At 38.8% G+C, this 14,098-nt stretch overlaps 1 protein-coding gene across 1 annotated transcript in view; it reads right to left on the reverse strand.

Moving 5' to 3' along the window:
• DHRSX (dehydrogenase/reductase X-linked) overlaps positions 1-14,098 on the reverse strand; it is a 168,126-nt gene that overhangs the window by 115,231 nt on the left and 38,797 nt on the right. Inside the window, exon 3 of the mRNA XM_040584907.1 lies at positions 591-659. Within this exon, the coding sequence (XP_040440841.1) occupies positions 591-659 (69 nt within the window). The remainder of the gene's footprint in view (positions 1-590; positions 660-14,098) is intronic.

The raw sequence follows: 14,098 nt of genomic DNA on the forward strand, positions 1-14,098 counted from the left end.
ATGACCACTCATCAGATTAAAAAACCCCAAACAGCAGAACCACAAAAACATAGGAATTTTGGCTTGATATGAAAAGTCCATCTATTTTTAAGGAAACAGTTTTATTTTTTGAAGGACTATAAGCTCTCGACATGGGTCAAATAACCCAGGTGGGCATCCATGTTCTTTTAGAAACCTTTTACCCCAAAAAGCACCCACTCTTTTATGGGATTATAAACATGACAGGAGGCAAGACCAGCAATGACAAAGAGTACACCCATTCTTACCTGCTATCATGCTCCCTCCCCTTAGCAGAAATGACTAGTATTCTGATTTTCTGCCCAGCTATTAAACCATTGTGCCCATACACACACGCAGGCAGACTAAGTTGCAGGCAGCCCTTTTGCAATGACACACAGTAAAGAAATCAAACAAAATTTAAAATATCCTACTTATTTTATCCCTGTTGTCAGTTTTACTTTAAGAAGTAGTTTTCCCAAACTAAAAAAAAAAAAAAAAGTTTAACAATGAACAAGGGGACTTCATATAAAAGAAGATGCCAGCAAAAGAGAGGAATAGAGTTACTTAAAGAAAAGGATATAGTATGGTACCTTTTCCAGTCAAAGTTTCTTCTTGTATTTTCCTCACCGCTGCTTGGCCCTCACTCTCACTGTTTCCAGCTGTTACAATACAGAAAATGGAAGATTAGCAATGCAGTCAACTTAAGGACAGTGAACATAAACATGTCACTATGAAGTGTTAGCCACAGTATAAAACCAGTATGAAGTTTTAGTGAAAAGGCACGATTTGTGACCATCAGACAGCAGAGGTTTTCGAAGAGGGCTGTACAAATGCACTGCTGTTCACACAAGTTCTGCAGGTTTGTCTCACTTATTCACACAAGATAGGACCACCTGCTGGCTGGCCCAGGAGAACTAAGACAGGAATCTGTGAGCCAAGTGAACCGTCATCACATCCAGATTCTACAAAAGCTTCACTATAGGTTAGAGCAGACCTCCCCTCACTCTTTTTCTGAAATGAAGACTTTTACAGCTGGAGGAAAGGCCCCACTACCCTGGCTCAAATGCTCAGGAAAGGTTTTACTAGCACTAGCATAAAATATGAGTAAGCATCAAATAAATGCCTTTTGTTCCATACAGCTTAGGTGCACAGTTAATAGTTGTCTGACTTATGTTTGGCAAATTTTTTTATGACTGCAAAAAACACAAGCAATTTTTTTATAAGGAAAAAACACAAGCAGAAACAAAATATTCTGCTTGGTAGTACAAGTTACATTTTAAAAACTAAGCTTAACATTCCATTTATCCATCCACAAATGTTTCCCATATCATGACACATCAAAATACCTATTGTTTATTATCTAAGTTGGATACAAATACTGGTATCTCTTATGAACTTCATGAAGTTGCTGCCTTCTTTTCTGGATGATATAAACCTCTGCCTTGGTTTCTATACAGGCTTTATCTTGTGCCACTCTACAAGTGTCCCATCCTTTCCTTCACTTGTGCAGCAGAAATTTCAGGCCCTCCACTTTTTTTTCTCACTTGTTTTTAGTAACAGTGAATCATCTCTATCAAAGACAAGGAAAGAATCACAGCATCACAGAATAAGTTGGAGATGGAAAGGACCTCAGGAGGTCATCTGGTTCAACCTCCTGCTCACGTTAGCTGGTACATGCTCGTATTTACCTTAAGATGTTAGAACATGCTTTATAGTGCCATTAAACTGGACTCATTTGATCTCACAGAGAATATGTTCAAAGAGTGGGAGTAAGCTCTTGGAGACAGATCATGTGTCATTCATCGGTTGCACTAGCTGAAGGCTCACAGCACCGAGTGGAGATTTTTGGTACAACCTGACCACTTTGAGGAAGTAGGCTAATGCATTCTGTTGAGGATGGAGTTTTTGCTGTGCTTCTGCAGTAAAAAATGACCTGCAACACATCTTTGTTTTCATGATATGCAAGAAGAGTCAATATTTACATAAATACAGCCAAGATAAAGACATTTAGATACTGCAGAGAAAATAATTCTCACATAAAACCTAGAGTTATACCGGTCTTGTACTGTTCTGTATAAATTCCATTAACTATGGAATTACATTGCTTAGACTGACCAAGAAGGGAAAAAAAAAAAAAAAAAACCAAAACCAAAGCAGACATCTGCAGTATTTCCTTCTTGCTGTTGTTCTTTTTTTCCCCTTTAAAACCATCCAGCCTTGCACAGATCAGAAACACCCAGCTTGATGCTAATTTCCAGATATAGATGCAGCATCAACAAACAAACCCTCCAGTGAAACTGATGTTTATGAGGAAATCTGTGTACAAGGGTTATGGGCAAGAGATCAGTTCTCCTCATTGTTTCACCTCAAGTGATGTACTTGAGTAAGATTTCAAACTCAGTGTGTTATTATATAGAGTTAGGCTAGAAACAAAAATACTTTGGTGCCAATTCTGTGCAGGTCTTGTTTGATTCCTCCTTCATTCAGCGCTCCTCACGCAGAGAACAGGCTTACTAAAGCCTCCAGTGTCTTGATTTAACTCTCAGTATGTTCACTTAATTTGTCCTTTTAAAAGAGCTTGTGTTCACAACAAATTTTAATTTGCTTTATTTTGCTGTTATATAAATGGTTATTCATTAAAGCTCAGTGCCTTCCAAATGAGCTAATTTTATTCATATTTGCATATTTTTCACTCTAGACCACTGGGAAAAAATAATTATTTTGCTAAACAGTCACTTCAGATGTCTGCTTCCAGCCTGATTCAACAGAGAGTTTGAAAACCAGATTCTGGAGGCTGGAGTATCACAAAACTGGAAAGCTACTACTGTAATAGAGGCTTTTGAAATACTTCTTTCAAAGAAAATCCTGTAAGAAAGAATAAAGACACTGAATAAAATCACCAAAATCCTTGCAAAAAGTTCAAAGACACATATATCAGAAAGATACCATAGGCCTGAGAGAGTAATCTGTGCTTCTGAGTTAGCTTAAGGAGAACAGCATCCCCTTGCTGAGGATGGGTGGGAGAGGAAAGGGACATGGCACTGTTGTACTGCTTCTCTTCCACTGCATCCTTCTGGGATCCTCTAAGCAAAGTGAGTGGTAAGCATCAAAAAGAACAGCCTACTCTTAAGCGCTACATTAATTATTAAAAATTCAAAAAAACACTTGTTAAGTCACTGAGCTAACACAATCAGCTTTAGGCGGGGGAAAAAATCAAAAATAATTTGTAATAACAGTCTTGATGAGGATGGGTCGCTAAGGGGCACAACCTTCAAGTGTACTGGAGTACAGCATTCTAAACTACGGAGGGGGACAGCTGACTACACAAGGGTCAAATTCTGATCACCGGCTGGTTTAGATCCTCAGTAGCATATTTGCAGTGACTCTTTAAAAACCTTTGTGATACACAGGAGAATCCTCTGGCTGGACTTTTTGCCAGTGATTCACCATAATTTTCCTACATTCAGCATGCCAGAATTTATCCATGCCAGAGTTTATCCATTTTAAGCACTATTAGCAGTGTAAGATTTGCCCACTCTGGATTCAAGTGGTTTGGAGGGAAGGATAAGAAAAGGAAGGCAGACCCTGTTTTTTATGCAGTGAGGGAGTCTGAACAAAAGCTTTGAGAAAAAGGGGATTCAATGTCTTGAGAGCTTAGATCATCAAAGTACCCAAAACTGTAATAATCTTGCTTTTCATGCTAATTTAAAGATTCTATTGGGAACTCAAAATAGATATAGCTGTCTCAAGAACTGTTTATGCAAGCTGTTCAGTGCCCTATCTGATGTTTTCCTTCTACTTGGCCCCAGCAGAATAGTGAAAAATTCAGATGAGACTGATTGAATAACAATGCTGACAACAATCAATTCTGAAAATAAAACTAATAACATAAAAATAAATTCAAGTCTGAATGGATGCACCTATATAAAATAAGATATCATTTTAATGGCATGAAAAATTATAATATATATATTATAATAATATATTATATATAATATATATAATATAATATATATATTTTATAATATATATAAAATACTGAAATTTATGTTGGAAAAAAAAAGATGGAAAATAGATTTAAATACAACCTTTAGTCAAAAAAATTGATTCTCCTCTTCAACATTCATCTACATAAATGCCACAAGTCAAAGCATGTTGATCTAAAGCTGCCACAGAAGTACACAGAAAAAATCTTATCAGCAGCAATAGGCTTTGGATCTTACCCCAAAGGTCTGGCTCTTTCATCTTAATCACTTAAGCAGATGCTAACTCTGAAAGTTATTTCAGGGATTTCAGTAGGAATATCACAGAGGATTGCTCAGCCTGAATAAGGATGGCAAAACCACAGCCCATAGAAACGCAGCACAGGAATCATTTACACTAAAACTAGTTAAGGGTTCCTGATAGATCTACATGTATTCTTCATACAATATTTTTGATTTCTTTGAATGTGAAACCCTCTCCAAAAGAGTAACTGCTACTCACGCTCATAATTTATGTACAAAATTGATCTCAATAAAAAAGCAAGATCTGTTCCAATGGGCGTTTTGCAAATACAGGAATCTGCAATCTTGATATTTCAAGGGAACATACTGTGGGGCATTATAAAGAATTTAAAAATAGTCTATAAACAACTATAAACAAGCCTGTAAAGCTTAAGGTTGCCTGGAGAGAATAAACCTACAAAAACCAAAAAGCCCTTGCTTACCAAAGTTAGCAGGGGCAGAATTTCCTGACTTTCAGCAAGACAACACAAAACTGAAACACAAATAAAAACTTTTTGAGATGAACATGAAGAAGACGCAAACCACCCAGGATGTGGTTGGTGGTCCAGAGGAAGACCCAACTCCTCCAGCCTGAAGCCCAGGAGCCACCCTGTGCACCAAGATACCCCTCAGCCTGCGATAAACCCCAGGAGCGGAGGCAGGGTGAGCTGCCCACTGCCAGCTCATCCCCTCCCCACACACACCCCAGCTGCTGCAAGCATGACCCCCTCGCCACCAGTGCCTGGGGAACCTGTCTGCCCGAGACAAACACTTGACTTATTTAGTGATAATGACATATCAGTTCATCCCTAAAACGATGAACAACTTTCCAGGGTTCACAGGCTGCTCCATGGCCCTCCCAGCTCCCTCTGGATCACTTCAAGTAATCAGAGTTTAGAAGTCATGCCCATAAACTCTAATGCACATGTGCATTTCCAGGAGAACTTGGTGGTACGGTAATAAATTCTGTATAAATATATACCATCCGATTAAGGAGTTGCAGAGGGTGATGGTTTGGTGTCTTTGTGCAACAGAACATAAGAAAGATTCCAACTGGAAATTTTAATTAAGGTGCCTAATCAGAGTAGCATAATCCTCATTGTGACTGAAGTGGAACCGATTTCACTGGAATGCCAGCCTGAAGTCAGGGCTTGCAAGGGCACCCAAAGCCTCAAGAGAAAACCAAAGTCCAATCAGCTGGTGTTATAAGGATTATGATTTTGTGAGGGTGGACGGCACTGTACAACAAATAACACATGGCTAGGAGAGAGGAATGAATGCCCCTGAAAAGCTCTGAGGATAAGAAATTTGAACTCAGTACTACAATATGAGTGTTTTTTAAAGGAATCTATAATGTCTTCAATTAAAATAAATAAATAAATAAATGAACAAAACAAATAAAAATCTTGTTTAGGAAAAAGGAATATAGATCTTGGGTCTCACCCATAAAACTTGCAAGTCATGAATTTCTTATTCAGTAAAGCTGGATATAAGGATGTGGCCTGGTGTAAAAAAACTTTGAGAAAGTGATCCAAAGCTCCCTTATGCCTAAAGATACCACACATCTTTTGCCATTCTGTTCATCATACAGCAGTCACAATTAAACACATGCTTTTTTGACATGAAAGGAAAAAATACTGTTGTAAGTGTTCCTTTGAGAAAAGAACCAACACTGGGTAAGCAGGAAGATGTCGGCTTGCAAAGAGAAAAGACATTACCATTCTTGCCCTAGGTTTCAGCAGCCCACCTGTTCCAACAAGTTAAGAACCAAACCAAAGATACACCTAGACAAGTGCCCTGTTTCCAACACTAACCTGTAGCAGGTGATTAAGGAAAAGGTGTAAGTGACAGCAGTAAGTCTAGGAATGGCATTTTCCAGTACACCCTCGGTGGTGGAAATTTATTAAATAGATTACTGCTTATGAAAAAGCCTTTGTCTTTAACTAGGGATCGCTTGACTTGAACAGTGAGTTCAGGGAGCTCAAGGACAACTTCAATGAGCAGGTGGTGTTTGTCTTGAGCCCCCACAGAAAGCAGGATACAAGCAGGAACATCCAGACGATAAATACTGTGTGCAGCTGTGTCATGACAGTAACCCCGCCACGCTCGGGCATCTGGCCAACGTCCCTGGCATACGTGAACCTTACAGATCATGAGATGGTGCACACCTGCACTTAACCTAAACTTAAAAGTTTGCATACACTAGGTGTGTAAACTATTTTTGTTTTTCACTTAGTATAAAGGCGGGCAAGCTCCAGGGCCGGGCCAGAAGCCTCGCCTATGGACGGACGCACCATGCAGGAATTTTCCCCATTACCAAGAGACTACTGGCGCTGACTGCAACGGGGCTTCCCAGCTGAAGTGTGGGCCTGGATGGTGTTAAGGCAGTAAATGGTGATGTATCCTTTTCTTAGTCTCTGTAACACTTTGCAGTAATGATCTGATGCTTCATTCCTATTGCTCTTTTATCATATAGTGCATAATAACTAGTGGTTTCCTTTTATCATATTGCATGCTATTTTTTTCCTTTATAGTGTAATATAATAAACTGCATTTGTTCTTATATTTGATTTGGAATTCACTTTTGCTCAGTATTCAGCCAGTCAGCAAAACACCCTCCCAGTAGCAAGAAGTTTCAAAGATCTACTGAATCAAAGCTCACAAGGTCACACGGAGCCTCTCAATGAACCTGTTCTCCCCTACTTCATCTAACTGCACCTTCAATTCATTCAAGCACTTGGCCACCAAAGGGTTCTGGGATAACAGGCTCTGTCATTTAATGACACTGAATTACATGAAAAAAGTTGCACTTCAGTGGTTTGTTTGTTTGTTTTTTATTTTGATGGATGTTCTCTACTTTGTGTACAATAACACAGGGAATAACCACTTCTCATTCACTTTCTCTATACCATTCATAATTGTACGATATCACACCTGAGTCATCTGTTTGCAAGTGGAAGAACCTTTGTTTATTAGTCCCACCTTGCACAGAGCCATCCATCCTCCTCACCATCCCTTTCTCGTTTTTTCCAGTCCTACCAGACTCCTTTTGAGTATTCCCAACAGGATGGACCAATGATTTCTACAAAGGAAGAAGGACAATTCCTGTCCTGTTTTCAACTTCTTTTCTGCTAAGTACTAAGATTTTATTTGCCTTTATGAGTGGCATTAATTATCAAAGATGTTGTGCAGGCAGCTTTCAACAGTAAATCACAATTTTTAATTTTTATTATTTTCTTTTTTTTGAGTGGCAGTAGTGAATTTAGATCCTGTTCTTGTGAAATATATAGGTGTGGTTGGTTTTCCTCGTATGCAGTATTTGCACTTACTGACACTATATTTATCCATCCTTTCAAAACTGAAACATTCTGTGAGATCATTCCCCACTCTTCACAGCAGTTAAGATTTCACAAGGCACCTCTGGAGACCATCCAGTCCCACACCCTGCTACAGCTGGTTGCCCAGGACCATGTCCAGTCAGGTTTTGAGTATCTCCAAGGACGGAGACTCCACAACCTCTCTGGGCAGCCTGTGCCAGTATTTGACCACCCTCAATATAATAAAGTGTTTCCTTACACAAAATGAATTTACTTGTGTTTTGGTTTGCGCCCATTGCCTCTTGTCCAGTCATGGGCACCACTGAGCCGACCCTGGCTCCATCTTCTTTAATGTCTCCATTGGGTATTTACACACATGGACAAGGTCCCCCTGAGCCCTCTCCTCTCCAGGCTGAACAGTCCCAGCTCTTTCAGCTTCTCCTTGTGTGTCAGAAGGTCAAATCCCTTAATTATCAAAAGTCGAATTAATTTGACCATCCTAAACATATTTGCAAAAAATGCATCATCTCACTGTTCACCCTTTTTTCTGTATCTATCTTTTATATATGTACTGAACATACACCTATGGGATCAGGGGTCCATTTACTCCGTCCCAAAGCTGACAATTCCTAAATATCGTTTTCTGTCTCTTAATCAGTTGCTAATCTACAAGAGAACTTTCTTTTATCTCAAGACAACCTAGCCACTTTAAAATCTTTTGGCATGAACCTTGCCAAAAGCTTTTGAAAATCAAGGCTAAATTAATTCACACAGTTGCTGAATTCTTCAAAGCATTTAATAAATGCTCAATTAACAAATCAAATGTCTAGAAAAACTGCACCAACTCTTCCAAAATTTATCATCACATATTTAGCCCTATTTTTTTTATAATGCCTGACATTTTTTTTCAAAATAAAATTCACACTCACTGGACTATGCACAGCATGCTTTCTAAAACTGCCCAAAACTCCTATTTGTCCACCTTACACTTTTCCTATACTAAGGGGGATTTAAGGTCCTATGCAGAAGATGCTAGTCCAGAAATGCTATGCTATTGAGGAATTTTGGTTTTAATCATAGTGGCTTGGTTCAGACTGTTTTAATTTATTTTCTGATGGGTGGTACTGTATTTATACTGAGTTTGGAATAATCTCCATATCTCATAAGCACTGTATCTTTTTGCTGCTCATTTTACATACTTCTTTTAGAAGAGACAGTGAATGGTGGTGCCTCTACAGAACAGATTTTCGGATTGAAGACTCCAAGCCCATTTGGTTGTTCCTTATAAGGATGCTTCTCCACACTCTTGTTAAGCTCATTTTCCTCTAAACCCTTTTAAATTTTATGCTATCCATTTTGAAATAGGCAAACCAGAACTAAAAACAGCATTTAAGGTGCTGGCACACCAAGGATTCATAGTTGAATCAACATATGTTGTCTGTTTTGTTTCTTCCTCTTCTAATGATTTCTAATATTTGGTTTGGGTTTTGGAAGCTCTTGAGCATATTGAGTTTTCATAGAGTGATCTACTTCAACCCCAAGATCTTCCTCCAAAGTGATGATGGTCAACACAGAACTCATCCTTTCTTTTTCTGGAGTTTTTTCTGGATTTTTCCTCATGTCCATCACTCTGTATTAATCTACATGGACTTGCACATGCCTTTCTACACTCAGCTTCTTATGGTCTTCCTGCAATTCTTCACACACATCCCTGGTCTTTATTACCCTGAACAATTTAATACAATTTGAAAGACTTGTCTCTTCACTATTTGCTCCTCCTCTAAAATTACATGTTGAACACACATATCCCTGTTGAACTCCTGTGGTAACACCCTCTACTAAGAAAATAAACATTTATGTCTATTTTCTGTCATAACATGCAATTTTGTATGAACATAATGGCATTTGTACTTACCATTTGGGCTCAGCAGTGTCCTTAACAGCCTTAAGAATTTTGCTTTAAGCTTTCTAGAAATCCAAACAAACCATATAAACCCAACTCTCTCTCATCCACATGACAGTTGAGCTCAGTTAATCAAAGCATTTTACTATGCAATTCACCTGCACAGTTGATTGACTTATATTTCTACTTGAGATTTACCGCCCAAAAGAGAATTCTTGTTCTCTAAGTAACTTTTCAGATGTTTGTCACTATTTTAATAATAGTATTAAATGTCCCAAGGAATGTTGCAAGGAATTTGTTAATAAGAAGTCTTAAACCACTGCCAATTATAAAAGAAACCTATAAAATTTATAGGTGGAATGTTCAAAATTAATAAACATAAACAAATACATTTTTTAAAAAGGAAAAAGTCTTTAAAGCAAGGAGAGTGACAGTTTTCAAATAAAAATTAGGAACTAAAGTGTTCAACAAAATTCTTATACATTTGGAAGGCTGTGTGTGGCTGTGCATGGCTGTGTGCACATGCGTCGTGTACGAATAACAGACAGCACTGTAAGTACAGTTCTTCATAACCCTGATTACAGTGTACTGGTAACTCTAAAAACTTAAGTAAATGACAATTATAAGGCGATCTGCACACATTTACTTGATGTCCATACCAGAAAAAGGAAACAATTACCCACTTTTAAAAGGCTGGTAACTTTCTGGCACTTCCTGACTAACTCTATAACTCATTTAGGCCAAACAATTAGGAAGATAAATATTTTTCTAGAAAAAAATATAACTCAAGCACCTCATACATCTATGTATAGTGAGAAAAGACTATTAAAGTATCTCATATAAATTTTCAGTAATAGAAATTAAATCAAACCGTCTTTGAAAATGAAGAATTGCACCAACTTGAGAGGGTTTAATTATCCTTCTAAAGCCACTCTGCAGTGTTATTCAACATAAGAATTGTATGATTTATAGCGCAGAGAGTCCAGTTTGAAAATCGGAGCCGAATGTGAATGAAAGAAGTGACAGAAATATCTCTTGCTTGGTGTCCTGCAGGGCTTACAGAGGTCACACAGAAGTGCTGAGTCTGGTGATGGAACTACATTTATTTATTCCAAAATTGCATGGCTCAAATAAGTCCCTTGAATATATACGCATATATATAAATATAATGAGGCTGTTTCCTTCAGAATGTGTGCCTGTCTTAGAAAACTGTGACACTGATATACTAAGACACTAAAGATTGATTACACTCTCCTGAACCTGGTGTTTTATACCAAGCAGCATATGCATAACATTATCGAGCTGGAAATCTTTCTCATTCACCATTATCAGTCAGGATTATCAAAGATATAGATTAGTTATTATATTTGTCACTATCATGCATATTTTCCAGCCTTCTTTTATTAATGTACTGAGAAAAAAAGGAAAAATCAAACTGAAGGTCTCTTTTTTAAAGACAATTTTAACATGCACTCACAGAATTCTCTTAAAATTAAAATGCAGTGGTGAAAGACGGAAGGAATATGAAGAGTTTACATTTCTAATCAGTCTAAATTCAGACACAAAAGGTTGGCCAGCTCTGTGAACCAGAGCTGAGCCTACTGGGTTTTATGACTGTGGGGTCATAAAAATGACCAGGATGCCTTGATTTTCAACATCCTTACTTGTAAAAGCATATTTATTTGTAAGTGTGCACAAAACACCATCTTCAGTATCAGTCACTGGTCAGTGACTGCATCAAAAGAGTGTGTCATTTACCTTCTTTCTCTGAAAATGAAATAGCAAGTTTATTTATCAAGTAGAATACTGCATAGGAGGGAGTGGGAGCTGCCTGCTGGCTTGACTCTGAAGACTCACCACTGGCAGTAGCTTTCCCTACCAAGAGTCTGCGGTCTGTCATGAGATTTTCCTAAAGTAAAAGCCCTCTTGCCTGTAAGTAATGCTATTGCAGCCTGGCAGAAAGTCTCAATGAAATCTATCAAAGAAACCCATAGAAAATTACTTTCAGCGTTCCAGCATACACACCAGCCTTTTTCCCAGCGAGAGGCTGAGGGCAGGGCGAGCAGCGTTCACCGAGGGAGAGTGCCAGTGGGAGAAAGGGGTCTCATGCACCAGTGCTGGGACTGGAAAGGAAGGAGCCGCGAAAGCACTATGCAACGGCTTCCTGAAAATGCCCTGAGCGAGCACACTGACCTCTCATACAGTGCCTATCCATGTTCCACCAGGTAACAGGCTTTCTGCTTATTTGTTTTCCTCATTACATTGGTAGATTTCATCTAAAAGTAAGTTACTTCAAACATCTACTCCTCTAAAATGTCAAACAGTGTCAAAATCACATCCACCACAAATTGTGAATCATCTTCACATCAGATGTTCAGGTCTGACTCATTTGCCTGCAGCAGGGATAGCATTCTTTATCGCTAAAGTCCCTGTAATGGGAAAGCCCATCAGTGAATGGACAGGACTGACTGTGAGCTACGCATAAGTCTCCCTTGCAAGTCCAAATTCACCTAACATCCACACTTATTTCAGAGTTTATGCCTATATACAAACATAGGGTGAAAACATTTCTAGAACAGAGCACACTTGCTGTCAGATTTTTGAGGCTTAAATCTTTGCTCGCGTGGCCTGAAGCGGAATGTGCCAACACATCCCTATGTGCCAGCAAGTATTTTAAGCCTACTCTGGACACTTGGGAGCAACAGTTAGCAACAAGGATGGAAGGTCATTGCATTTAATGTGCTTTTGAGACTGTTTTAATCTTGCAGTTGGAACAAAGCCTGAGACGTTCCGTTCTTCTGACAGGGCCTCTGCTCTGAAGAATTTCACAGGCAAAAAGGATGGCTGTGGCTCACCAGGCTCAGTGTTTAGGTCAGAGTTTACCTGAAATAATTGAATCAGTTGAAAATCTTATTTATCAAATGCTTCCTATAATTAATTCCATTAATTTACATTTGTAGACATTCATAATGCAAAGATTAAGGTTGGTACGATCGAAGAGTGAATGGAAGTGTTTGTGTCTGTAAGCACCAGAAGAAAGAGCAGACCAAAGAGCTACAAGAATCCCCCTTATTGAAAATAAAGGACATTTTTCCAGGACACTGTTCCTGTGTTGTTTATGTCAAGGCACAGAGGACTTGCCAGCAGATGACCATGCACTGTGCCACCAGAGGGATAACATCCAGAATGCAGCATATCACCCATACCATTACTTTTCCCGTTAACCCACCCAGAAAATAGGATATAGGCATAGCCTATATACTCCAGACAAGTAAAAACATACTGAGAGCTGATGACTCCTAAAGGGCATAAAAGATCTGTCCATAAACTAGCCTGTCATCTCCAATCAAGAGGAACCACAGACACAGGCTATGAACTCAGTAGCTGTGATACCTTTTCCCACGCTGCACACCAGTGATGCTCAGCAGAGCACGTGAGTGCGTGCACACATCTTCGTGGTTGTGAGAGCATGGGTGTGTGAGTGAATGGGATGTATGAGGGGGTGACTGTGAGCTGAAAAAAATCAGCTTATTTGGAGATTTTGTAATTAAACATCACCTTCCCTTTCCCAAAGATCTCACATTGAATTTTGCTGCATGAAATACCCTAAAAATTAAGTGGTATAAAATAAGTCTTCAAAAAAGCAATGTTCTATGCTTCCATGACCTATGCAAAGAGAAGAAAATTGGCCTTTTTGTTTTCCCAAGTACATTTTTGCAGTCCATCTTAAATATGAAAAGCAACTTCTTTAGTGAAATATTAATGCTGACATCATTAGCTATGTCTAGCTACATTAGCTACATCTAGCATCTAGCTACATACAGCAGCATCTGCTTGCATTTTGCAGATGCTTGGTTTTGACACATCTATTAAAATATGCATGAGTAAGTGGTATTCTGCATTACACCTGTATGATTCCAGGGCAACTCCATTAGCATTACTGACTGCACCAGACTAAAGATGCTATGGCTATCATGCTCTTGTTTCTTGTTTGTTGTGGGTTGTACTTTTTTTTAGATGTGTATACAAAATCTTAGAGAGCGCACACTCTGTATAAAAGCTAAATAAAACGGCATCACCACCTTGCTAGTCTATTATGAAATACCAACCTTCAGTGACCTTATGGTATAAAAGTTACAGTGGTTTAGGTAAAAAAATCTAGTTAAAGAAAGACGAAGGGAAGAAAATGTAGCATTTAAACATATGAGTATTCAAGAAGTTACAGACAGATTTAGTAGACACATTAGTGCATATATATAGTATAGAAAGCTTTAAAAAATAGGAAAAAAGTCTCAATAATATTGTCTGTAGTAGAGAGAAGAAATTGTGAAATCAGGACATTTTTGAAGTTCCTACAGAAATTCACCTATCCTAACGTTAGATGTCTTAGTCTAATACCCAGAGAAGGGCAACAGGGCTGGTGGAGGGTCTGGAGCACAAGGCTTATGAGGAGCAGCTGAGGGAACTGGGGTTGTTTATTCTGGAGACAAGGAGGCTCGGGGGGGACCTTGTTGCTCTCTACAACTACCTGAAAGGAGGTTGCAGGCAGGTGTGGGTAGGACTCTTCTTCCAGATAACAAGTGACAGCACAAGAGGAAACAGCCTCAAGTTGC

Source organism: Falco naumanni, chromosome 2 (assembly GCF_017639655.2).
Source record: "Falco naumanni isolate bFalNau1 chromosome 2, bFalNau1.pat, whole genome shotgun sequence".
NCBI classification, from domain to species: Eukaryota; Metazoa; Chordata; class Aves; order Falconiformes; family Falconidae; genus Falco; species Falco naumanni.